The following is a 27,022-nucleotide window of genomic DNA, read 5'->3' as shown; positions in this document are numbered from 1 at the left end:
TTATGTCAGGCACTAGAAAATGGGCTGACACAATGCTCAGAGAGTTAAGCAGCTGCTTGCTAGGCTGTTTCAGGAAATATAGCCATGTGACTGATTAAGTAAACCTTTGTTTACTGTGCTGGAGCCCTGAACTCTATTCCTTGCATCACCTCATTTGTAATGTAAAATGAGGTAGCTTAGAATTCTCTAATTGCAGAAGAAGGCTTGAAAAGGGTGAATAGTAACAGAAGCCCCATAGGCAGGAGAAGTTGGTTGACGGCATCCTAAGGCATTGAGACAGCATTTCTCAAACTTTATGAAACCACACCCTCCTAAACTTCCTGGTTCTTCTGCATCCCTCCACCAAGGTAGAAATCTCACTTGCTTGGCTCTTGCTTTCCTTTTCACCATTTTGTATCCCAGACACTTGGCTCCTACATCCCACCCCAACACTGTTTTCTTACCCACACATCACCAAATAAAATCAACCCTGACTGCTCATTGGAAGGACAGATACTGAAGCTGAAGCTCAAATATTTTGGCCACCTAATGCGAAGAGAAAACTCTCTGGAAAAGACCCTGATGCTAGGAAAGATGGAAGGCAAAAGGAGAAGGGGACGGCAGAGGATGAGATGGCTAGGTAGCATCACCGATGCAATGAATATGAACCTGAGCACACTCCGGGAGAGAGCGGAGGACAGGAGGGCCTGGCGTGCTATGATCCATGGGGTCACGAAGAGCCGGACATGACTTAACAACTGAATAACAACAAGTTCCTACACACACCCTCTGCCTACGCCACTTCATCTCCAATCTGAAGTTACTGGACCTGTAAGCATCCAGGGACACAAACTCCACTGATCCCATTTAGCCATTCAAGAGAAGTTGTGAATGATATTTTGGGAAACTCTGAGCTCTGATTATTTATAGGCCTTTTGCCAATAACTTTTTCCTTCACCATTAGTACCAAACTATTCCATGGTTTGAGAAACAATGCTACAAGATTTATGTAGTTTCAAGTCCGCCTGTCTGACTTCAAAAACTTTTGTAAGACTGTCTGGTAGGCTTTGCAATTTGGAGATGTGCTTATATTTTCTCTAGAGCCATCACTGCTAAATAATTGCCAAGGAAGGCAAATGGTGCCCCTTCTAATCCAGCATTTGCTTACATAGATAGCTCTGTTCAGGTTACTAAAATGACATCCCCCTAAACCTGATCCTCAGCCTCAGTTTACTCAGCTGTTTTTGCTGCTCCACAACAGCTGGAGATGCAACCAAGAGGACGCTAAGACTTTCTCTCATTGGATCCCATTCCATGACGCATACTGGAGGAGAGAGGACAGAAGATTAAATGCCCTGGATCAGTTATCAGAAATGGCAAGAATACAAACCTGCCCTTCACCACCAACTGTGCGTAGAGAAATAATGTCAGGAACAAAATACTTTTGAATTAACAAAAGGGGACATATATCAAAGTCATGGAAGCAAGGGAAGGCAGCAACTATCAACACAGGCATACTCCTGAAATAACCAGTTGGCTGGACAAAGGTTATGTAAAACTAAATCCTCAGTGCATATTATTTTCCTTATGGAGAGAAAACCCCCGAAGTGTCTTGTAATGTAAGTGCAATGGCACCTTTAGCAGTCTGATCTGCAAAGCCCAAACAATCAGTGAACACTGGCAGATTCTGCATTTTGGGTCCATGTCACCATGTGCTCTTGCCACTAGCAATAAATGGAGCATTTAATACCTATTGATACTGACAAGGCATGAGCAGGCTAGGAGAGCCCTTCTCCTGGTTTCTTGGGTCTAGGCAGAAGGTATGGGCAAGGGACAGTGTAAGGGCAAGGAGGCATCAAAACGCCATCAAGAACAGAGGAAAGAAGGGGCCCACTGTATGAAAAGGGGATGCATCCTAAGGACACGGACTGTGTCCTTGGAGGAACCCCCTAGATGGGAACACAGTAGCAACAAAGGAGACCCACAAGGCACCAGGGAGAGAAATTGAGGTCTGGAGAGCTAGATTAAGATTCCACTATCCACGACTGAGCCCCTCGAGCTGGCTATATATGGACAGATCACAGTCTGTACAAAAGATAAAGAAAGGAACCAAATAGTTATAAAGTGAGTGTAACTGTAATTGAACAGTATAAATATAGTGTGTTTGCTATAAAACCACAATTACAATTGTTGTAGCTGGTGGAATAGTTATTATTATTTGTTGATGAGCTCTCTGGATTATATCCTGTTTCATTACTTTGTCAAAACCAACCAAAGCAAAAAAAATCCTCTGTTGAACCAACATTTCTTACTCATGAAGGGCAGCTGAATTCTTTCTCGGACCTGATAAGTCTTTTAAGTCACTGGGGAAGAGAGCGCATTTACAGAAGGGATTTGACGACAAGTGCTTGGTGCTTCTGCTAGCATCATGTCTTCTTAATTACTGCCTCTTGTTATTCAGCCTGATAACTGAGATTTCCTTCCTGACGAGAACATGCCATGGCAGGCCAGAGAGAGAGATGGCGGCAGGGGGAGGGGAAATCTGAAATTTTCAAGAAGGCTGATTCTGCACCAGTTTCCAGTTCTCACTGTGCACCTGGCCTTTTGTCCTCTGCATGTCAGGCTGTGTGGTACTGTCCCCCTCACTCACCATTCAGCCAGCGGGAGTTGTACTGGTCAGTCCTCATGGCTGTCTGCTTGCCCATGGTGCGGAAGATGGCTGCATCAGTGCCCATGAAGTCAATGTAGACGCCAGCATAGAGTTCTTCATCTGTGGGGAAAGGGGCAAAGATCAGAAAAGGAAGGGGGAACCATTCTCCACATGAGGGAACTACAATTGCCAAAGCATAGGATAATAACAACTGGCATGGCTTCACAAGCTGGGAACTCCACAGAGAATTATTATGCTCACCCAGGAGTCTCATCCACTCACCCCTCAGTGGTTTTGCTGAGAGAGGGATCAGGAAAGGACACACTGAGCCACCATGCTGCCTAGCTTGGGTCACCTTGGGAGGAAGGGAGTTCTGCTGCCATGGAGCACGCACAAGCAAGGAAGACCCTTACAGGCACTTTGGATGTGACACAGATGTGGAGGAAACCGGAAGGGCACACTTTTGCTTGAGACTTCCTGGTCACACTAAGAATTGCTGCTCAAGCTAGCGCTGCATTGAGAAACCCTAAATTCTCCTATATGTGTACAAGAATGCAAGGGGCTCATACCTCATAAGGTGGTCTTACATCTTGTAAATGCACAAGAAGTCTGGTGTGTGACGTGTGTCCAGCAACAGTGGAAAGAGAGATATGAGGAAAGAGGGAGTGTGAGGTACCTGTGTGTTCTTATTTCCCTGCTACATTCATGTCATGTCCAAAGCCGCTTTCAGTTATAGCAGCATGGAACTACTTTATTTTAAAGGCCAGGTTGATTAACATCTAGGAATCCTTTAACTTTTTGTCCAGTATTCATATTTGCTACTGAGCATGAGGCCAAGCTATGAACTTGTGCAAATTGCCCTGGAGAGTGGCTATATAAAGCAAAGGCAGGGGAAAGGCAAGGTCTCGGTAGAAGGAGGTCCTTTCTTATTGTTCTAACCTTCTGTCCATAGAGGAAGGCTCAAAATGGTCAAGGGCAGGTGCAAAAAGGATCAAGATAAACCTTTACTATGCACACATGCAAGGACACACACACACAGTTACTGTTAGGTACCCTTTCATGGGTTTTGTACCAGTGCTGTGAACCTCTCATAGAGGAATTAATATGGCTTATAGAAATGAACCTATGCCCATTAATATAGCCATTCATCAGGCCCAGCACTCATCCAGGAACCCCCTGGCACATGGGCACAACTCTTGTCTTTCCCAGGCCTGAGTCACAGCTGCTGTCAGATTAATTAAGAAGTTTGGGGCTTGTCATGTAAGTGGATACTAATGCCTGGAAAAGATCAGAGGCAGCCAGGACAGATCAAGGGGTTGGGGGATTTGCAGGAAGCAAGAACTTTGGCCAGTGTCGGAGCGGGCTCTTAGGGAGTGTGGTGCAGCTGCTGCACCAGTAGTAGGTCTTGGGGTCAGCAGGACAATGATACCACTTCTGATTATGTTCCTGCAGTGAGCTTATGTAATCTCAGCCATGCTCCTGAAGGAAAGCTCTGTGGAGCTTGAGCTACCCACATGAACTTGCAATGGAGGGGACCTACAGGAGATGGTGAGGCCACATAGGACAAAGTTCAGAGAGTATCTTAAGTTCAGAGAATGTCCATGTTTGGAATCAACCCAGAGATGAACTGAGGGGGAAAAAATAAGAACCGAAGAAGGAAAGTATATTCATAGATATAAGATATCAAAGGGTGAAGGTAAGGGGATTAGAGGTGCAGGGGAAAATATATAGTGGTAACACCAGCATGATAAATGGAACTAAAGTTAAAGGGACCAGGTTTCCTAGGGGAATTTTTTTTCTAGGCAAACTTTTTCTGTATGCTGTGAAGTTATAGTTTTCTCATTAAAGGAAGTATGACAGAGATCCGCATAAAATGTCAAGCTGGATTAAGGCTGGACTATGTATGGAGCTGTGTAGGTAGCTGGCCACTCAGTGTCATGTTTTTGGAATGCCAGGTCAGTGGGAGAAGGCATCATGTCTGATGGATGAAGAAACTACTGGACATCAGTGGGATTTCCAGCTGCCCCATCTATGCCTGAGGATGGCCAAATGCATTTCTTGAGCACACAGTTGCTTTTAGCCTGCCTGGCATTTATAGGAAACCTAGCCCCCTTTTCTTGTAAATCCTGATAACTCTTCACAATTCACAGGGAGAGAAAGAGACATTTATCTACAATTTCTTGGATGGCTTCAGAAAGACCAATACTGCACAACCAAGGAACTCACTGATTAATGCTGATACAGTGTCCACCTTTGGGTCATATGAACACTTTCCCTTTCCTGACTCCAGCCTCTCTGGTTCCAGATAGAATATGTAATCCTGGAATGGAAGGTGACAGGTGGATAAATGATCTGTGTTATCACACGTACCTTAACCTTAGGCATCTACAGCTCCTTTAATCAGAGGGCATCTAGACACTGCATACATGAATCACACCATCCAAATGCATTTTTCTGGGGTGGAATTTCCATCCAGCAAGGTTACAAATTGCTGAATGCAGGAAATCCTGGCACGCACCATGCGACTGCTCCGTGGAAGCTGCCTTAAACCACTTTCCCTGGTGGCTGACACAAAGTGGTGAGTTGATTAGCTCACCATGCAGAGTAGATCCCGATGCCACTTCAGGCTTTTCTTATTTCATTCATGTTTTGTTTTAAGACCATGTGTTGGTGTGGAGAAAACCAGTGAACCATGTTGCAAGCCAGTGCAAATTATTCACCTCATGAAGGCAGCTGCCACACCACCAAGGGGACCAGTTTTAAAGCAGCCTCTGTGGGGTGGCTGTACCATGGGCACTGGGCAGCAAGAGAAGCAGGAACAGAAGTTGTTAACACGCTGTTTAAATCGACAATTGACAGTATTAAATTGACAATACTACTCCAGAGTCACTCTCTCAATAGCCATTTCTCATGACCCACGGCCCTCAGACCTTCCAGTGTACAGCAGAGGATTCTGATAAGACACAGGTTAATTCTTCAAGGGTAAGACAGTTGGGGCCTTATTCAGGGACCTCCCTGCCAGTGTGCACAGCCCTGCCATTGCCCTCTGACTCAGAGGATGACTCCCTGACATAACCTCCTTAACCTCAGCCTCACAGAAGTCTCAGGCCAGGAAATCAGGTAAGTCTACTCAGCTCTTCCAGGAGGCGTGAAGCTGACCACACTATAGGTCTTGTCAGCCTACATAAGGCTTCAGCTGGCTTTAGCGCTCTGCTGAGATAACATCCTTCTGTTGTCCTAGTAGGAGAGCCAGCCAGCAGGACCTACTTAGAGCTATCCAAGGTCCTTTTTTCTTCTGCCTGTCATGCCTTGATCTGACTTTTGACAAGACTATATCTGCTTAACCTGACCTTGCCTACTGTAACTTGACTTTGTTTACAGGATGGGAGTTTATTTGCCTTGATCTGACTGCCATCAAATGCTACCAACTTCCCCTGCAAGCCTCAAGTAACCATAGAATGGGACACCAATGCATTGTCCTCTCAATCAATTTACACTTTGTAAGTATCATGCAAGCCCCAAAATATCTGTCCCATGTTCAAAGTGTCAAAGTAACTTTTCTTGGACTGAATAAACCTTTTTTGTAACAGGAAAAATAAATATTAAAACACCATTTCCCAAAGTCTTTACCTGCATGGTGTTATTTTACAAAGCCATGCATAAAAAGCATGCTTCTAATGCTCACCATCTCATGGAAACATCACACATTACATTTAAGGCAAAGATCAGGAACATCTCCATAGAAACCCATTTTCCCTGCAGCGTTAACACACTACATTACATTTTCAGACCTTTTGCAGACTGCAGAATTCTTCATTGGTGTTAGCACTGGGTGGAGAGAAACAACTGTTCTACAATGTGTGAACACTGCACCTAAGTGTTTAGATACCACATACTGGGCTAGATCCAGATTTAGGCATGTGCAACTGAGGTGGCAGAAGTGGATTTCCCTCTTCCCTCCTCTCCAAAGCAGCCCCTCCAGCCCCCTGAAAATGCTACACAGAGGGTTAGGTGACCCTGCTGAATGGGGTGAACAGTGATGGAGAGGAGGAGGAATGATCTCCAAAAATTGGGCACAGCACTTCCATCTGTGGAAGGCAGATCCTAAATCCAGCCCTATATTACTAAGTGATACCTAGCCACATATGGAAATATATAATAAGTTACACAGTTTTTGACAGTGTGTGAATTGGAGCTGAAGGGAAATAAGGATCTGTGAAACTGAGGTATATGTGTGAACATGGCACTATTCATATCTGTCCACTGAAGCATTTCAGGAAACTTCAGACAGCCATTAGATAACTTGTGACAAGCTACATCCTTTTCTTAGTATGAAAGAAACAACGACTAATTATGTATCCTTCACATTTCTCCTGGGCAACCATCAATAGCACACTAGCCATGACTGGAGCTAATATGAGGCAGGCCTTAAATATCTGGCTGAAAAATGCAGAGTGAATGAGTACTCTTTAAACTGCTCCTATCACCAAACTAATGACTCATTACTCCAGTAACTCCCAAATAGTACATTGGGATCCACCTCTGACTCTATGAGGTTGCTAGGATGCTGGCAGTGTTCATAGGTGCCAATGTGGCAGAAGGACCTATGGGAAAGAGAATGCCAAGCCAGAGTGGTAGAATCAACATTTGGGAAAGCTAACATCCCATGAGTGGATCTTTTTTTAATGAAATGTTTGGAAATCTTTGCTTAAGTGGGTTGGAAGCCATCTGGAAATGAAAAACAAAATGCTGTGAAAAGAGGCATTCAGAGGCATGTTGTTCTTTGATGGCTAGAGACACTGAACATGATCTAGCTAAAATTAAGCACTTTTAATTCTTGTTGATTTGAATGGGAGAGCTTTAAACACAAACTTGACCCTCCCGTTGAAGGACAGATAATGAAGCTGAAGCTCCAATATTTTGGCCACCTAATGCGAAGAGAAAACTCCCTGGAAAAGACCCTGATGCTGGGAAAGACTGAAGGCCAAAGGAGAAGGGGACGGCAGAGGATGAGATGGCTAGATAGCATCACGGATGCAATGAATATGAACTTGAGCACGCTCCGGGAGAGAGCGCAGGACAGGAAGCCCTGGCGTGCTATGGTCCATGGGGTCACGAAGAGTCGGACACGACTGAACGACTGAACAACAACAACAACGTTAGCAGAGGATGCATATTTTTATGACATTTCATTCTTGGGAGGAATACATGTGATGCATTGAATTAATTTCTGCTTGGAATGTTTTTTATTGAAATGTCACATAGACTCATAGAATAGTTGGGTTGGAAGGGGCCTACAAGGCCATCGAATCCAACCCCCTGCTCAATGCAGGAATCCAAGTCAGAGCACCCCTGACAGAGGGCTGTCCAGCCTCATCTTGAATGCCTCCAGTGTGGGAGAACCCACTACCTCCCTAGGTAATTGGTTCCATTGTCGTATTGCTCTAACAGTCAGAATGTTTTTCCTGATGTTCAGCCAGAATCTGGCTTCCTGTAACTTGAGCCCATTATTCTGTGTCCTGCATTCTGGGATGATAGAGAAGAGATCCTGGCCTTCCTCTCTGTGACAGCCTTTCAAGTACTTGAAGAGCACTATCATATCTCCCCTCAGTCTTCTCTTCTCACGGATAAAATGCCCAGTTCTTTCAGTCTCTCTTTATAGGGCTTTGTTTCCAGTCCCCTGATCATCTTTGTTGCCCTCCTCTGAACCCTCTCCAGTTTGTCTGCATCCTTCTTAAAGTGTGGTGCCCAGAACGACACAGTACTCCAGATGAGGCCTAACCAGTGCTGAGTAGAGGGGAACTAGTACTTCCCGGGATTTGGAAGCTATGCTTCTATGAATGCAGCCCAAAATAGCATTTGCCTTTTTTGCAGCCACATCACATTGTTGGCTCATCTTCAGCTTGTGATCTACAACAATTCCAAGATCCTTCTTGCTTGTAGTGCTGTTGAGCCATGTATCTCCCATCTTGTAACTGTGCATTTGATTTCTTTTTCCTAGGTGTAGAACTTGGCATTTATCCCTATTAAATGTCATTCTGTTGTTTTCTGCCCAGCACTCCAGTCTATCAAGATCACTTTGAATTTTGTTTCTGTTTTCCAAAGCATTAGCTATCTCGCCCAATTTTGTGTCATCTGCAAATTTGATCAGCATTCCTTGCACCTCCTCGTCCAAGTCATTAATAAAAATGTTGAAGAGCACTGGGCCGAGGACTGAGCCCTGCGGTACCCCACTTGTTATCTCTCCCCAGTTTGAGAAGGTCCCATTGATAAGCACTCTTTGAGTTTGATCCTGTAGCCAACCGTGGATCCACCGGATCATTGTTTCATCTAGCCCACTTTGAGCTAGTTTGCTCATCAGGATATCATGGGGCACTTTGTCAAAAGCTTTGCTGAAGTCGATGTATATTATGTCCACAGCATTCCCACAGTCCACAAGGGAGGTTACCTGATCAAAAAATCAGATCAGATTTGTCTGGCAGGATTTGTTCTTGACAAATCCATGTTGGCTTCGAGTAAACACTGCATTGTTTTCAAGGTGCTTCCAGATGGATTGCTTTATCATCTGCTCCAGAACTTTCCCAGGGATTGATGTCAGACTGATTGGTCTGTAGTTCTCAAGTTCCTCCTTTTACCCTTTTGGAAGATAGGGACATTAGCCCTCCTCCAGTCATCTGGCACTTCCCCCGTCCTCCATGATTTCTCCAAGACAATAGACAGTGGTTCTGAGAGTTCTTCTGCCAGTTCCTTTATTATTCTAGGATGCAGTTCATCTGGCCCTGGAGATTTGAACTCATTCAAAGTAATGAGGTGTTCCTTGACCATATGCCTGTTGATCTCAAGCTGCAATCCTGCCTCTTCAGCCTGTACTTTGCCTTTGCCAGCGGGGGTCATAGACCCTCTTTTGGGAGAAGACTGAGCCAAAGTAGGGATTCAGCACCTCTGCCTTTTCTTTGTCATCTGTTACCATTTTGCCATCCTTATTTAATAGCTGAACCACCATTTCTTTCCTCTGTCTTTTACTATGCGCATATCTGAAGAAAGCCTTTTTGTTGCTTTTAGCATCCCTTGCTAACCTCAGCTCATTCTCAGCTTTAACCTTCCTGATGCCATCCCTGGAATTCTGTGCTACCTGCCTGTACTCTTCCTTTGTTACTTGGCCTTCTTTCCACTTCCTATATGTGTCCTTTTTTGTTTTCAGGTCATCTCTAAGCTTTATGTGAAGCCACATTGGCTTCTTCTGTTGTCATAAAAGGCATTAGTATTGTTGTTTTTCAAGAAAATAAATAGATATAGTCAATTAAGGTATTTGATTAGGCCTGTATTGTCCATGAAAAATGAAAAAGTGATTTTCCCCATATTTTTCTAATCCAAACCTGTTTATTAATTTGATAGGCCATTGTCCAGGGACTATTTTGAAATGCTGGCTATTTATTAACAGATAATTCCCACAAAGATGGTAGCAGGAATGTTCCAGGGCTTCTTTTTTCTTACCAACCAGACAATGGAAAACAGAGTAGTTTATAGGCTTTGTGTTCTAAGAATGGGGTGGTGTGAGGACTGAAAAGATGGGGAGTGAGAAGAATGTGGTTCAAATATTATTAACTCAAACTATTATTGAGTTCATCCTTTTGGCAGCATTCACACCAGTGGTCTTTGCTGAGTGGTGTCAACACTGTCTTAAAGATGGATTGGACTGGACAAAATACACCCTTTTCTGTGGTCTGTCTTTTTCACCTGAGGAATTACTAAAGTCAGCTACTTTCAGCAGAATGGGCTGAGTCAGTGGGAGAAGCATAAGGGACATTAGAGTCGGGTTGAATGAACAAGATGAAAGAACAGACATGACTCTGAGCATAAGGAATTTGAGGTCCTAACATACGATCTCATTCTGGCCAGAAATGTCAGCTGATACCAGCACAGGCGCATCCAAATGTTGAAGCATATCCAAAGAGATCCAGCGAAATACAGGCAGTAGTTGACTAATATAATGTCAGGGCTTTGCCAGAAAGTGCAGGGGTTTTACTGGCTTGGAACCCCCTAAAGGGCTGCCTACTTTCTATACATGCCCCATACCCCAAGTTCTTCTTCTGAGGCCCTTCTCTGAGTGCGCTAGCCAAGAAGGAGAATTGTGACAAGTGGTTACCAGAGACGCTAACCTGGCACCTACCATGATGCCATTCCAGTGCTGGGCAAACAACTTTTTTCAAGTCTTTTTTAGGGATGTCAGAGAATTTCTCCACGAATCTCCGGGATTCTCCAACGCATTCGGCCCCCCGAAATTGGTGGAGAAACGGTCCGCCACCCCCCCGGGATGGGACTTACCTTTGTCGAATGTCCCTGGCGCTGGCGGCTCCCGGCGGCGGCCGGTCTTCCGACCAGCTGCCACCGCCGCCATTTCCAAGTAAAAAAAACCACACGCACAAGCAAACATGATAGGCTACGTAAATCCTTACGTAGCCTATCACGGCTGACTTTGGGGGAAAAATAAAAAAAGCGCATACACAAATGCCATTTGCGTTCCTTATTTGGGCAAGTGTAGTCTATGTAAAAATTTACATAGACTACGGTGAAAATAAGGGCAACGCAAATAGCGTTGCCCTTATTTTCGCCGTAGTCTACGTAAATGTTTACGTAGACTACACGTGCCCAAATAAGGAACGCAAATGGCGGCACCCATGGGCGCCGCCATTTGCGTACGCGCTTTTCTTTTTTTCCCCCCCAAAGTCAGCCATGATAGGCTATGTAAGGATTTACGTAGCCTATCGCGGCTGACTGCAGGGACGCAAACGGCGGCGGCTATGGCCGCCGCCACTTGCATCCCGGCCGGCCAGGAGGATTCGCGGCCAGAGGGACGGGGCGCCTCCCCCTGGCCAGAATTTCAGCTGGAGGGACGGGGCGCCTCCCCCCCCGGCCAGAATTTCGGTGGGGAGGGATGGGGCGCCTCCCCCCCGCCAAGAATTTCGGGGGGAGGAACGGAGCACCTCCCCCCCACTGCGAAGCAAGCTGCAGGCCCAGGTAAGGGACTTTCGTCCATCCCTACTTTTAATTTATGTCAGCTTTAAATTTATTTATTTTTTATTTCCACCAAATGCTACTTTATATATAATAGTTCGTGTGTGTGTGTGTGTGTGTGTGTTTTCTACATATTTGACTTGTTTTTGTATTTTGATCATGTAAGCCACATTAAGAACTTGTTGAAGGATGGGATATAAATGCCCGAAAACCAAATAGTTTGTTACTCGTTGACATAGTTACTCATTGACATCTCTCAGTGGCACTCATCTGTTCAACTGGCGCCAACACACAAGCATGCAAAAAATGGGATGTACCCTATCCTCCTAATTTCTGTCTCTCCCATGCATACAGATGTGTGCATGTGTGCAAACACGCACAGGCCTATCACAAACACAGAAAGTAGTGGAGAGGGCATTTGCCTGGTGTAATTGAACTGCTTTAACGCTCAGGAAAACCTGGACTAGAACAATGTTGGGCCTCATAATGCTCATCTCTTCTTTGAGGTGTGCATCATGAGCCTCCAAAGCTCATATGCGGGCCTGAACCAAGCAAACCTTGCCAGCATCTCTGTCTCTGATTTGTAACTTGAGACATATCATTGTTTTGCTAAAGCATATGGCTTTGAGAGAATTACACTGGATGATATTTAAAGGAGTCCTCTTTATTTGAGTGGGGATACCACTCCACAGACGTCCATTGCCTGAATAACCGGGCAAATGTACTTTCTCTCATAGTATACAAATAACTTAAGCATGGCTGCCATGCTTGGGATAAAACAGCTGCTTGACATTTAAGCACAATGCTGTTTATAGGATTGACTTGTAGCAATGGAAGTGTCACAAATTGTACCAATGTAGGTTCCGTCCACATGCAGACAGAGCTGCATTTGGCCAAGTAGTAATAAAAAGAACTTGAAGGGCTCAACGCTGCGAGTAGGATGTAACACGTTGTGTTTGCTACACCCCATCCCTGTCTATTTGGATCTTCCATCCTCTGATACAACCCACTCTCTTCCCCACCCCATTGTGCTTACAGCTTGGGAGGTCAACAGTGGCAGGATATCAGTGAAGACTTGCTTCCTCTTTCTAACGTATGTCAAACACATGTTGACGACACCCAAGGGAGTGAGGAGAGTGGGATTGCTCCTGACATTGCTGTCAGCCTGTTAAAATGAACTGCAGAGTCTGTGACAATACAGATCGCACATCAAGTATAAGCAGGAGATTCAGGCTACACAGAGTGGGGTGGAAGTTCTGAAAGTTGGCTTTTGAATGAGATGAAGTGTTGACACACATAAAACCCTAGTTGTACAAAGTCCTGCAGGGAGTAGATGCAGCCTGCTGAACAGTCATGCCTACAGCTAATTACACCTAGCTGTTGACCTATGGTGTTTTGTCTCGAGGAGAAATTGTCATCCCATGTCATAGGGGCAGAAGACATCCAGACTCTGGGTAAAAGGTGAACTTAGGGGATCCATGGTGCATCATCCAAAAAGCAGGGAAAGTACTCATTATAAATATCCAACCCACTTAAGAAAACATAATGCTATTGATATACTATACAACAACAACAAATAATAACAATGTGCTATCATCTAGACTTAGTCATGCTTAGAGTAGACCCAGTGAAATCAATGGGACAAGTTAGTCATGGCTAACGTAAGTCCCATTGATCTCAATGGGTCTACTCGAAGCCTGAACCCACTGGGTTCCTCCAGTTCAACAACAAAGAATCCTCTCTAGGTTCATGTGTATGACAGTTTCAATGAAAGCAGCCAGCAGCAGTGACCCCTTTGCATTCTCGGGGTAAGGCAATTTATCTCTGAAACTGGGGAAACTTCAGCAGAAGAAGGGTGGGAAAGGAGGAAAATGCTGAGGCATAAATCCCATTCCAGAGCACTACATTTCAGGCTTCTTCTTCAACCTGGGAAGGAATGGATGTTGTCTGCCCAGACTGAATGCACTCACCTTTCCTCAGCTTTTTGCCACAAGCAATACACACTGGCATGTGTGCAATGATCTCTGCAAATTTGTTAATTTTAAAATTGTACAGAAGTTTACCATAAAATAACACCAAAATATTAATGAAAATTGAGATTCACTGGCTTATATTTGAAATTTGAGGTCGTCTTATTGTTAGCCTAATTGTAGCCATGAAAGTGTCTAATACTTCTGCTAAGGAGCCTCTTCACCCTCAACAAGAGTAGTACGTAGTGATGAATTTCCAGTCTGCTTTTTTAAATGCACCATCTTGTGCACACATGGGAGAGGATCTACTGCCAAGTGCAAGGAGGCTTTAGTTCCATACAAATCCACAAGGAACATGTTAGGCACTGATTTATATTTTTGCAGAGTAATGTGGAAATGGCTTCCACATTGGATTCCATGTGGAATAGCTAGATTCCATGCAGCGTTGATCATGTCTCTTATGGGAAAACCATATGGGTTGGGAAACTGAAATGGTACCTTCCTTCTCCCGAATCTTTGGCCAATGATAGCATGGGAGGAGATATGATCCAACCCACATCATTCTGCCTAGGAGACATTAGTAGAAATTGTACCCTCTCCTTCCCAATGCCCAATTGTTTGTAGTCCTTACCAACTGAATGACAACAGTGACAAAGTCGGAACGGAAAAATTGGTTATGCATTGGTTATGACCTGCAATAACCACTAGGAGGAGCATACATTACATATTAAACACTATGACAACATGTTATCTGTTCCTCCTTTCTTACGTTTCTCAACACATTAGAAATTGTATAGAAGTATTAATAAAGTTCACTCTCCCCCAACAATTGAAACATATATAACAGACCCACCCCCCATCCCACACTCATAATCTTGACGATTATCCCAAACCCCAAGTTATTCATGCAGCCAGCCTCTCTTTGATTAAATATTTGTTGAAAATAGCAATCCCAAATGACCAGGTACATGAATCTTGTCCTGTATAGTAAGGTCAAAAATCCTGGGAGTGTTCTTTCCTGGCACAAGCCTTGTATGAGCCTGGGCAAGAAGGAGTTAGTCCAAGAGAGGAGACGCAAGGAGAGGCTACACAGGAAACGCGCTCGTTGCTTGATGAAGGGGTGGGGGGTGAATTTAGAGGCCAGCCCTGTTCCAGTGGGTCTGGCCCCTTCCCCCTGTTAGTTAGTTGTTAGGTGTGCATGCCAGTTGAAAAATGAAGGTTAGAGAGCCCAGGGCTGGGCATGCTAGGGAAGGAGCCCGCTGGGCCCTTGGGGAAGGGCAGGGCAGAGCGCAATTCCCACCTTGCGTTCCACTGGAGACGGGCGGAGGGAGGAGTCAACTGCTCTACTTCCCCGTCCTCCCTGCTGGATGGACTGGTTCAGCTCAAAAGCCTGAGGAGAGGAGGAGCAGAGAGTTAGCACTGGCAGGGTGACCTGCCAGAGAAGCAGGAATGTCAGGGCCTGGCCAGAGAATGCAGCATGCAGAAGTCTCATTGTCTCTGTGAAATATACACACATACTTCTGTTGAGACCAAGATCCCCTTGTTCAATATTGGTGTTCTGTCTTAGGTCTGTATGTTCCAGCATCTACTCATTGGCTTTCACTCTCTGTAGGACTATTGGATTGACCTCACCTGGAGAAGAATCACACCTGGGGGGGCTTCTTCATCAAGAACCTCTTCTGCATCTTGAACATGAATATATAGCTGAGGTTATGGTTCCTATTTTGTAATATCCTATCAGTTACAGAGCTTTGGCAGCATGGCAAAACATCTTGAATATTTTATGGACCCTTATAAACTTGTGACAGTGTCAATTAAAACATTACTGAAAGAATACAAAAAGGGAAGTTTATTCTTCCCTCACATCATGGTGTATTACTTTGCATCACTGCAACTCCATATTATGTTGGCTTGGTTTGTATCAAATGAGGACAAATGATGGTTAAGGACAGAATAAATCAAACTTCCTTTAAAATATTTACCACGGTTTTACAGGTTTTTTCCCATTTTTTCATCATTTTTGTAATGGAAAAAGACATAATAAATCTATTAAGACAGTGGGAAAATATATCAGGTACAAACAAGTGATCGGAGCATTGTGAGAACATATCAAAGTTTAACTAGTCAAACCTTTGCGGAAATCAGTTATCAGAAGATAAAATAAAAGTGGAAAATATTTTACACCTAAACAAGCAGCTTATGTTATTTTAAAGGATCAATGGTATACAAGCCCATTCATACCAGAGGCAATTTGACTTGTCTATACTGAAATATTCAATAAACAAGTACAGTTATTGAGAACATGTTAATAACAGCTAAAATTCTGGTTGCCAGTAAATAAAAATCTGATAAAATTCCATCCATTTGTCAAACTTCACTTGCCTCTTCCCACTTCTCCAGTGCCCTAGACAAGCCTTCCCCAAACAGACACTCTCCAAATGTGTTGGACTACAACTCCCATTATTGGGGCTTGTAGTCCAACATATCTGGAGGGCACCAGGTTGGGGAAGACTGGCCTACAACATGCCTCATTCTATTGTTCAGTGTCCTTAACGTTAGGAAGTCTTTCCTACATTTCTCCTTGTATGGAAATATTCCTGCTTTTCATCCCTCCCACCCCACCCCCAATGCCTTTGTCAGTTTTGTTATAGTACTTTCAATGTGGAATAAACAGAACTGCATACAGAATTCAACATGAGGGTGCTCCACAGTGGCCTGATGCGTCCTACATTATTTTCTAACCTTTTTAAAAGAGTTTTTGATTCACTCTTTTCCCTCTGCAGAGCTTCATGATAAATTTGACAGTGAACTTACGGTTTCCACCTTATTCTGGCCTTGCTCCTGTGCCTTCAACAGTGGCCTGACAAGGCAGAAATGTAGTAGATGAAGCCTTTCTTTCCATTCTCTTTATCTCCATGCCAGGAAAAAACTTCACTGGCTACATTTCTGTGTGTCAGGTTACAGAAACAGAGCTAGCAAAAGAAAATATGGGAACCTTAAGTAAACGATCTACAATGGTGCCATGTGGCCCTTTTGATTGGTATACACTAATTTACACAACAGAGTGCACGTGCAGATCAAATTTGGATATCATTAAGTATGTATGGGTGCACTCATATTCTTTGTGCATATCTCTCCCTTGCTCACGCCTGCCTCAAAGTTGTGGCCACTTATAAAAAATTGACTGCTCCTCTGGCTAACCCTAGCTGCAAGTGGGCAGAAGAAGGCAGGGGCACATGAATCTGTAGGTTGTAAGACTTGTCCACATCCCTTGATTTGAATATACAAGCATACCTTAAAAATAGACCCCTTTCCCAACGTAAGCAAATGGAAGAGCTTGTGATTATGTCATTAGTTATTATGGCAAAGCCTCTGCATCTGGGATTAGAACTATGTTGCTAGATTCCATCAACTGGAGCAAACTGGAACAGCCAACCCTAGTACTGAGTTCCCTGCTGTTCAAGATGGCTAAGGATGTGTTAGCTCTGGCTTGAAGGTCCCTGTGTTTGTTCATGTTACTGAGCTTGTCCTTGGCCTGGGATCATTATCTTTGAAACAGTATCTTCAGCTCAGAATTTATACATGCCCTTACGAACTCTTATTATAATAATGGGCAGGACATTTATGGAAACTTATTTCCCTTTAGCTATTGTCCAGATCTTGTGAGATTTGCTGGAGCCAATCAGAAGCAATGTTAGAGCAGAACAAGCAACTTTCTGAACAGTGAGTTGCTGGCCCAGGCACTTCTCTAGAAAGATAACGTATACTTGAATAGTTAAACTAGGACTTGTTTGGAAGAGGGAAAGGGAAGGGTGCTTCTCTATGCAATATACTACTTGCGTAAGAACTACTAATCCCAGCGTTCCCTGTGCAGAGGCAGGACAGGGAACCAACAAAGCACCAAAATAATCAGGGATACTGATGCCAGGGGCAGTGGGAGTCAGTCCTTCTGGAAGGATTTACAGGCCCAAAATAATGCCATGTCCAGCTATAAATACAAATCATGACAATGTATGTATGGGAAGGGATCATGGTACATGTGTGGGAGGACGCCAATGTTCCAAAAATGATGCTTGGGCACTGATGATGGACAGGAAAGATGTTTCCCAGCCCTTTATTGAAAAGAAAAATCTCCTTCACTATTCTGAAGAAAAACAACACAACAAATACACCACTCCAAACCCCTCACCTTTACAAACATTTTGTAAACATGCTTTAAAAGCCCTGAAAAGCCAAGCAAGCACCCGCTTTAGCACACCGGACCTGATTTTGTGGTATATAAACAGACCTGAGCACTGATATGCCACTTTTCAAACCACCAGTTGCAGAGCCCAAGAATAGTTGTATGCTTATTTGTTTATTTACCTTATGAATTTGCATCCTGTCTCATCTGGGATTCTTTCGAGGTGGAGACAGGGTTAGTTACAGGGCTCCATTCCAGAGATTCCTCAGCATTAGTTTCCAAAGGCCTGTGCGAAGTGAGCTGTGCTGGGTGACTGGCCTCCAACTGTATTAGGTATGGAAGCCAAAGCCATTCTTTCCAAGAACTGAGCACTCAGCAGATGGGAGAAAGTGGATCACCATTCTGGTCTCAGAGGGGATGAGGCATACCAGTGGTTTCAAAGGTAAGGATGGGAGTGTCTACTGCAGGGGTGCAGAACCTCAGGCCTGGGGGCCAAATCCAGACCTCTGGAGGTCCCCAGAAGTCCACATCCCCCTCCCTTGCTCCCACCCCCTTTCACTCGACCACCTCTCATTTGGTAGTTTCCCAGCTTTCGTGCAGGATTTCCCCCTATTCTAATGGTTGAAAGGCCTCTCCTATGGCTGAGTTACTGGCAGGAAGAGCTTTCAGCTACAATATGCTGGTATTTTTGACCCCACCCCTTTTGCCTTCAGCCCCGCCCACCACTGGAATGCAGCCCCTGAGAGCTTCTCTGAAACGGAATCCAATCCTCAGGTTGAAAGAGGTTCTGCACCATGTCTCAGTTAGTCTCTGCTTTATCCATATAACACATCCTACTTCACTTTCTTCTTTTCCTGGCCTTGTGCTGAGTACAGAGCCTGGTGTAGGATCAGTGTGGCGTAGTGGGTAGTGTTGGACTAGGACTGGGAATACCCTACTCAACCATGGAGCTCACTGACAACTTTAGGCTAGTCACTGTCCCTAAGCCTAACCTACCATACAGGGGTTCTGGGATGATGACATGGGGAGATTCATATATGCCCCCTTGAGCTCCTTGGAGGAAAGGCAGAGTACAAATGGAACAAATAAACAAATATAAGAGGGCTGAGGAGGTCCCCCATCTCAGTGCTCAAGAGCATACCCTGGAAATCAGTCTCGTGTGTCTTGCTAAATATGGCTAGAGGCTCTCTCCACTAGTCTTTCTTGTAAGTGTAGTTTGGGGGCTGCTCTCCTGGCACAGCCTGAGACCCAGTCCATGTGCTGCTCCGGCACCAATCCAGCTGCCATTCCAGCTATATGCTCCCACAGTACCTCACCTGTGCTTTACGGCCACGGTTGACAAAGGTGCAGACGGGATTGTATGCTCCAGTGCCACAAACGTACAAGTGGGTTCGATTCCAGGGCTGGATAAGGCGGATGAAGTTCCCACATTCGCCCTGGAAAGCAAGGGGAGAATGTGAGTTAGCCTGAGCCCCCTACAATATTGTATCCATTTCAAGGAGGGGAGGGGAGTGATTCCATCCTCCAGTCATCATGGCTTAATTAGTAAGGTGGCCAGGTGTACTACTTTACAGAGGACAGTCCTCTATTTGAAAAGCTGTCAGGGGGCAGTCCTCTATTTGAAGGTGTCCTCTATTTGATGGGCTGTTCAGTCCAAGCCTGGGTTAAAGTCAAAGAACCACAAGGAGGGAGGGCAACAGGGGTCTTGAAGTTGCCAATCAACACTTAGTACATGGACGGCACACTGAGCAGGCACACAGGTTGCCTCGTCAGTTCTCCCCACTATGGTGAGATGCACTGTATTTCTATTTAAATTGACTTATTTCTACATACACACACACACACACACACACACATTGGTGTCCTCTTTGTCCTTTTTTTTGGGTGATGCATTTCCTCTTTTTGTGGTAAGTGGTCACCCTACTAACCACTGATTTATGCATATATTGACACAAACAAGTAATTGCTTCTGCATTAAACGAACATTCCCTGCACAGCCACTAAATCTCATCACACCACATAGACCGGTCTGTGTATCAAATGGTCCTCTTCAACAACATTTGCTTCCAGTCTGAGGCAACCACAGCCTGATGCTTTTGGAGAATCAGCAAATAAACCTTTGGCCTCACCTGCTGCAGCACCTTTTCCAACAGTGATTTGGATGCACTTCAGAGACAACTTTCCTGCACTCCCTCTATATAGCGTCCTTGCTGGAAGAGTTTTGAACTAAATCCCCTTCCAGAGCCAACATTCCTACCTCACATCTTGTGCGACAGCATATCTGTAGCCCGAGCAGACTGTAAATGGTGCAGCTTACCCTCCTCAGCCAATTTCTCTGAAGGCTGAGAAAATAATAGCTCTAAGATTGCAGTGAAAAATGTCTTGGTGTCAGAATGGCAAACCCCAGATTCCCGTTTCTGCTTATTTTCAAAAGCCAGAAAAAATGGCCTGAATAACAAACACATTAATGAACTTTCCTTGCAATGGGCCCAGGAGAAGAGGAGTCTCTGGCCTTATCTACTCAAGGAAGGAAGCAAGGAAATACAGACAAGTCAGACTCTGGACTCCCTGTTCATTACGAGGCATTCAGAGCTTGGAAACGGATTGGCTAGTGACACTTGGGGAGAATAACTAACAAGTAAATGATAGTGGTGAGGCCCAGAGGGCAAATAGAGCAATTCCCAGAGTGGATGCAAACTACTGTCAAGGCCTAAGCTCCTTAACTAATTGGATACAAGACCGGGCGTGGAGCACAGTGGTGCAGTGTGTCTGGGCGCTGAGTCCAGTTTCCTCCTCACAGATCATATTTCCTCTTTGCCTCATGCCCCCAGTTAGGGGGATCATACAAAACTAGGCAGGAGCCAAATCTAACAGAGTTCTGTAGGATGGGAACTATGCAAGCAAACACGGTTTCCTCTCACCAAGCCAGCTCTGCTGCTCTGAGTCCCAAACAGTAGCAGCTGAGAAATTCTGAGAGGACAGAGTTCAAGGTCAGTGAGCCAAAAGGCTGGCTCTGCCTCATAGGAAACAGCTTGGTAACCTTTGACCTCTGGCTTCCTCCTTCTGAGATGAGAAAAAAGGCAGTATGCACCAGTGCTGATGGGCTTAGCTGGGGTTGGATAAAATTTCCCAGTTCCTCTAACCAACCTACTGCTGACAAGGCATCTTCACCATACTGAGACCTACACCAATGTCCCATGACCCTCTAGCAACAAATTAGTAGTTGCTATCTTTAGCCCATGATTCTGTCCTCTGGTAACAGAGGTTGGGAAGTACAGCTGCATCCAATTCCTGTCCTAGGCAATGCCCCATGACAAAAGGATTACACCATCACCGACTGCCAAGGGGTGAGGGGATTAAGTCCACTTGCACCACAAAGCTTTCTTGACAATCTTTCTATGCATTTCCAGCTTCGCTGTCCCATCTTTCCCACTTGCAAGCAGAGCACAGCTGCTCAGTTGCATACTAAAACCTGTGGAGTGCTTTAGGGTTTTTGATATGCCTACACAGACACTAATGTTTGTGCTCAAAGGCTGAAAGACCTTTGTACAGACCATTAATGCATTAGGATTGTGGTCCAGGAAAGCTCATTATTAGTACACACAGCAGCTTACAGAACTGCTTTAGCCCATGTGCATGAATGCAGCCCAAAAAGCCAGTATCATTATGACTGAAAGAACCCTTTCAGGATTACCTGAAAAGGTGAGAACAAACAGAAGATTGGAGGTGGCAGGGAAGGGTGATAGGGTAGTCAGCATTTGCTCACCTTGCTGACTATGTGATGGTGGTATGGAGCTGTGAACAGTACTAGGTGCCACTGCTCAGCAGATATGGTGACTTTCCGTCTTAAAGATATTGGACAGGTAAAGCATAGGTTTAATCCTCATCCACATGGTAGTAGCCCCCACTCCACTCTCCCCCTCATCTTCTATACATCTGAGGACTACACCAGAAGTACTTACATTACTGTTCTTCCCTGAAAGGACACACTCATCTATCCTTTGCTGGGATGCAGGCCAGTGGATCTGCCAAACAAAACAACGTATTCAGTCCTGTAGTTATAACTTTCCACAGAACTATGCTAAGACCAATATATAATGAGGGTTCTATGTATCCATTCCTAATCTCAATCCCAAACCAGCCAATCTCCTGGAAGGCAGGCTTAATTTAAAGTACTGATCATTAGGGATCTTTTGACATGGTCAATTTGGAGGGCAGTTACTTGTTAGTTCCAGGTGTTTTTCCTAAATGTAGCACTTTTGCTGTGGTCAATATCGAAATCAGATTGATTATGTACTTTGCAGCCAAAGATGGAGAAGCTCTATACAGTCAGTAAAAACAAGACCTGGAGCTGACTGTGGCTCAGATCATGAGCTTCTTATTGCAATATTTCGGCTTAAATTGAAGAACGTAGGGAAAACCACTAACGCATTCAGGTATGACCTAAGTGATATCACTTATGAATATACACTGGAGGGTGAGGAATAGATTTAAGGGATTAGACCTGATAGACAGAGTGCCTGAGGAACTATGGATGGAGGTCCGTAACACTGTTCAGGAGGCAGCAACTAAATCTATCCCAAAGAAAAAGAAATGCAAGAAAGCAACGTGGCTGTCTGATGAGGCTTTACAAGTAGCTCACGAAAGAAGGGAAGCGAAAAGCAAGGGAGAAAGGGGAAGATATACCCAACTGAATGCAGAGTTCCAGAGAATAGCAAGGAGAGACAAGAAAGAAGGCCTTCTTAAATTAACAATGCAAAGAAATTGAGGAAAACAATAGAATGGGAAAGACTAGAGCTCTCCTCAAGAAAATCGGAGATCTCAAGGGAACGTTTTGTGCAAAGACGGGCAAAATAAAGGACAAAGAAGGCAGGGAGCTAACAGAAGCAGATGAGATTAAGAACAGGTGGAAAGAATACACAGAAGAACTATACAGGGAAGATCTTAATGTCCCTGATAGCCATGACAGTGCGGTCACTGAACTTGAGCCGGACATCCTAGAGAGTGAAGTCAAGTGGGCCTTAGGAAGCATTACTAACAACAAAGCTAGCAGAGATGACAGTATTCCAGCTGAGCTATTTAAGATCCTAAAAGATGATGCTGTTAAAGTGCTGCACTCAATGTGCCAACACATTTGGAACACTCAACAATGGCCACAAGACTGGAAAAGGTCAGTTTACATTCCAATTCCAAAGAAGGGCAATGCCAAAGAGTGCTCAATCTACTGTACAATTGCGCTCATTTCACATGCCAGCAAGGTGATGCTCAAAATCTTACAAGCTAGGCTTCAGCAGCATGTGAACCGAGAACTACCAGAAGTACAAGCTGGGTTTCGAAGAGGCAGAGGAACTAGAGATCAAATTGCCAACATTCGCTGGATCATGGAGAAAGCAAGAGAATTCCAGAAAAACGTCTATTTCTGCTTCATTGACTACACTAAAACCTTTGATTGTGTGGATCACAACAAACTGTGGCAAATCCTTAAAGAGATGAGAATACCACACCACCTTACCTGTCTCCTGAGAATCCTGTACGAGGGTCAAGAACCAACAGTAAGAACCGGACATGGAACAACCGATTGGTTCAAAATTGGGAAAGGAGTACGACAAGGCTATATATTGTCGCCCTGCTTATTTAACTTATATGCAGAGTACATCATGAGAAATGCCGGGTTGGATGAATCACAGGTTGGAATTAAGATTGCTGGGAGAATTATCAACAACCTCCGATATGCAGACGACACCACCCTAATGGCAGAAAGCGAAGAGGATCTAAAGAACCTCTTGTTGAGGGTGAAAGTGGAGAGTGCAAAAGCTGGTTTGAAACTTAACATTAAAAAAACTAAGATCATGGCATCTGGCCCCATCATTTCCTGGCATATAGAAGGGGAAGAAATGGAAGCAGTGACAGATTGTATTTTCTTGGGCTCCAAGATCACCGCAGACAATGACTGTAGCCATGAAATTAAAAGACACTTGCTCCTGGGGAGGAAAGCTATGGCAAACCTAGACAGCATAGTAAGAAGCAGAGACATCACCACACTGACAAAAGTTCGTATAATCAAAGCTATGGTTTTCCGAGTAGTAACGTATGGCTGTGAGAGCTGGACTATAAGGAAGGCTGAGCGCCGAAGAATTGATGCTTTCGAACTGTGGTGCTGGAGAAGACTCTTACGAGTCCCCTGGACTGCAAGGAGGTCAAATCAGTCAATCCTAAAGGAAATCAACCCTGACTGCTCATTGGAAAGAGAGATACTGAAGCTGAAGCTCAAATATTTTGGCCACCTAATGTGAAGAGAAAACTCCCTGGAAAAGACCATGATGCTGGGAAAGATTGAAGGCAAAAGGAGAAGGGGACGGCAGAGGATGAGATGGCTAGATAGCATCACCAATGCAATGAATATGGAATTGAGCACACTCCGGGAGAGAGCGCAGGACAGGAAGGCCTGGCATGCTATGGTCCATGGGGTCACGAAGAGTCGGACATGACTGAACAACTGAACAACAACAACAATTGCCTGTGACAAAAAGGCATCAATTAGTGGATGCTGTGTGGAACACGGTTGTACAAGTGTCACAGACACCTAGTGGATCTTGTCCTTGTAACAACTATGATGACAGTGGGTGACTTACCCCACCCTTTGACACTCTTTAAAAAAATGTATTTGTTTTTTAAAATTAAACTTCCCTCTCAGGAATGTTCAGGTAGCCCTTTTTCAAAATGTGCAAAATGAGCAAACACACACACACACACCCCATGCTGGCAATGCCTCGTCATTTTATGTATTGTTTTGCTTGAAAAAAAAGTTATTGGAAGGGTGTATGCAGTACCCCCTCTCCAGCATGGGACTTTAGATCTCTCCTGAGTTTTAAAAAGACAGTAAAGATTATCATCCACAGCAGGGGTAGGCAACCTGATGCCCTCCAGATGTTTTGGACTGCAACTCCCATCAGCCCAGGACAGCATGACCAGTGATAAGGGATCATGGGAGTTGCAGTCCAACACGTTTGGAGGATACGAGGTTGCCCACCCCTTCCTGCAGCAACACTATCCCCCCGCAGCAAGGCTGCTCCCTCCCATTAATTACATGTGGACTGCATATCATGCTTCTGCCTTTGGTTAGGCCTTGGACAACCATTCCGCAAAGATGAAAGTGTAGCTGGGGGCGCACTTTGACCAATCACCCCAATCAACCCTGACAAAACACATAACTTGACCTTGCATTTTCACCTTAACTCTTCACTTGGGCTAGCTATGAATGGCAACAGCATTATATATATGTATGTATAAGGTCCATATGCAAAGAGAGGTATACCGTTGGTGGTGGTGGCGGCAGGTGATGCTGTTTAAAATTGAATAACAGCATGGGAGATGTGCACTCCAGGGCTAGAGAAGGGGGCATGCACGTACTTAAAGTCAATGAACACATAAATAGACAAACATTAAATATTTGCAAGAAGGGGAGACTTGCTGGAGTTTGTGTGCCAGTTTTATTTTATTTTCACTAAAGTGCTCTGGTGTTTGAGTGATATAGGGAAGAAGCTCTGCCTCTAAAGCAGGGGTGCAGAACCTCTTTCAGCCCAAGGACGAACTCCATTATAGAGAAACTCTTGGCGGCAGGATTCCAGTGGTGGGCAGGATCCCCAGGGGGGTAGTTTTCGCCCCGGGGCCTGAGGTTTCATACTCCTACTCTAAAGAAATTTTTAAAATAAAATTTTCTAAAAGGCCATAGGTTAATGTGGGCAGGGGATGGTGACTGTCTCACTCTTCCCTAGTTATGCTCCAGGCATGAAGCAATAGGATATGCAACCACTTTCCATATGGTAATTGCAAGAACAATGGATGTACTAACTGTTTGAAGGCCAAACATTACCCGTTTTAACCCTACTTTTAACCCAACTTCTTTTTTTCCTTCGGTATCTGCCTACTCCAAACCGAGCACAAAGAATTGCTGGGGCATTTTGTTCCCTACTGAGCTAAAATGTTTTCCAAATGCCTCCCAGGTCTCTCTGCCTGCTTCTGGTACAAAACAAGAAATGTCCTTACAATCAGAGGTTCCCGATTGATATCGTGGAGGTCCAGCGAGAGGATGTAGTCTTTGCTCCCCACATACATGCGGTCGTGATCTTCATCCTTCAGTAGGATGCGATAGTCTGTTGAGTTGAGAAGGAAATTGAAGAAATGGGCAGTGCCCGTTGCCTTGAGCTCTGAAGAAATAAACACAAGGAAAGGGGTGTGTTAGCTGGTTAGCTCCTTCAGTGGCTCTCTCCTGAGATTAATTCCTTTAAGTAGCCTGTGCTATTTGGGAGCAACAATCATGCTCCCAAAACTTTGGAGTACACTTAACTCTTAAATGCCATAAAATACATGCCTGCAGCCCATGTCAATGAATTACATGCTCAGCGACAATCCTTTTCCTAAACACGGCTTGGCTCATTAGACCAATCTTATGCATTTAGATATACCTAATCCCACTGAAAACCAGAGAGCTCAGGTGCACTTAACTTTGCATTGCTCTCTGTAAGCACTCTCAGGATGCTTCCAGATGAAACTTTTATCTTACAATCACCCGGCCTCAAATACAGAATTGTACCAGGGGTCCAGATGTCGTCACTTTCCATTTGTAACCCTCCTGTGTTTTCCCACCACTTAGTACATCTTTTTTTCTTACCAAAAAAAATCTGTTTAGGAGGAAAACATGGACTAAATGCACAATGTCTTTTGACTGGTAGCACTAGGAGCCCTCCATATAGAAACACCCCCAGTCAGTCAGGTATGAGGTATGGGAACAACTATGGCATAGAAAGAAATAGAGAGAAAGCCTTTCTATGTGAGGCTTTTATTGCGGGCTTGTGATTGCTCACTCACAGTAGTTTGTGGGTCCTTTACACAATGTCGTCATCCTCCAGGTCCTCTTTCTTTGCAACTATTATCGCATTTTTTTCCTAACAAGGAAAGTTTGGTATTCTTTAGAAAAGGCAGAATGAGAGTGTTGTGTAATTGCACAATTCCATTATACCATTGCACCACCTAGTGGTTGTAGAGGGGTATATAAATGTTGTAAATAAATACATAAACATATAGAAAGGCAGGGAAAGAAAAACCCCTGAAAAAAACACATGTAAAGGAGCTGATCTTAATCCTGCAAAGAATCCAGAAGCCTCAGTAAAGGTGTGGGATAAAAGCCTCATGTAGAAATGCCTAGTGTGAAGGATACACAAGTTT

The 27,022-nt window shown here is 44.4% G+C and overlaps 1 protein-coding gene across 1 annotated transcript in view; it reads right to left on the bottom strand.

The window, feature by feature from the left end:
• Nucleotides 1-27,022, bottom strand: part of SEMA3F (semaphorin 3F) — a 159,064-nt gene that overhangs the window by 20,135 nt on the left and 111,907 nt on the right. Inside the window, exons 3-8 of the mRNA XM_084839594.1 lie at nt 25,844-26,004; nt 21,760-21,822; nt 19,114-19,233; nt 14,915-15,004; nt 4,856-4,949; nt 2,630-2,749 (exon numbers count right to left, since the gene is read on the bottom strand). Of these exons, the coding sequence (XP_084695720.1) occupies nt 2,630-2,749; nt 4,856-4,949; nt 14,915-15,004; nt 19,114-19,233; nt 21,760-21,822; nt 25,844-26,004 (648 nt within the window). The remainder of the gene's footprint in view (nt 1-2,629; nt 2,750-4,855; nt 4,950-14,914; nt 15,005-19,113; nt 19,234-21,759; nt 21,823-25,843; nt 26,005-27,022) is intronic.

The sequence above is a fragment of the Heloderma suspectum genome, chromosome 2 (assembly GCF_057233095.1).
Source record: "Heloderma suspectum isolate Gila_16-S chromosome 2, 16-S_ref, whole genome shotgun sequence".
Taxonomy (NCBI): domain Eukaryota; kingdom Metazoa; phylum Chordata; class Lepidosauria; order Squamata; family Helodermatidae; genus Heloderma; species Heloderma suspectum.
The sequence above is the reverse complement of the archived record's forward strand: the minus strand, read 5'-3'. Positions and strand labels throughout refer to the sequence as shown.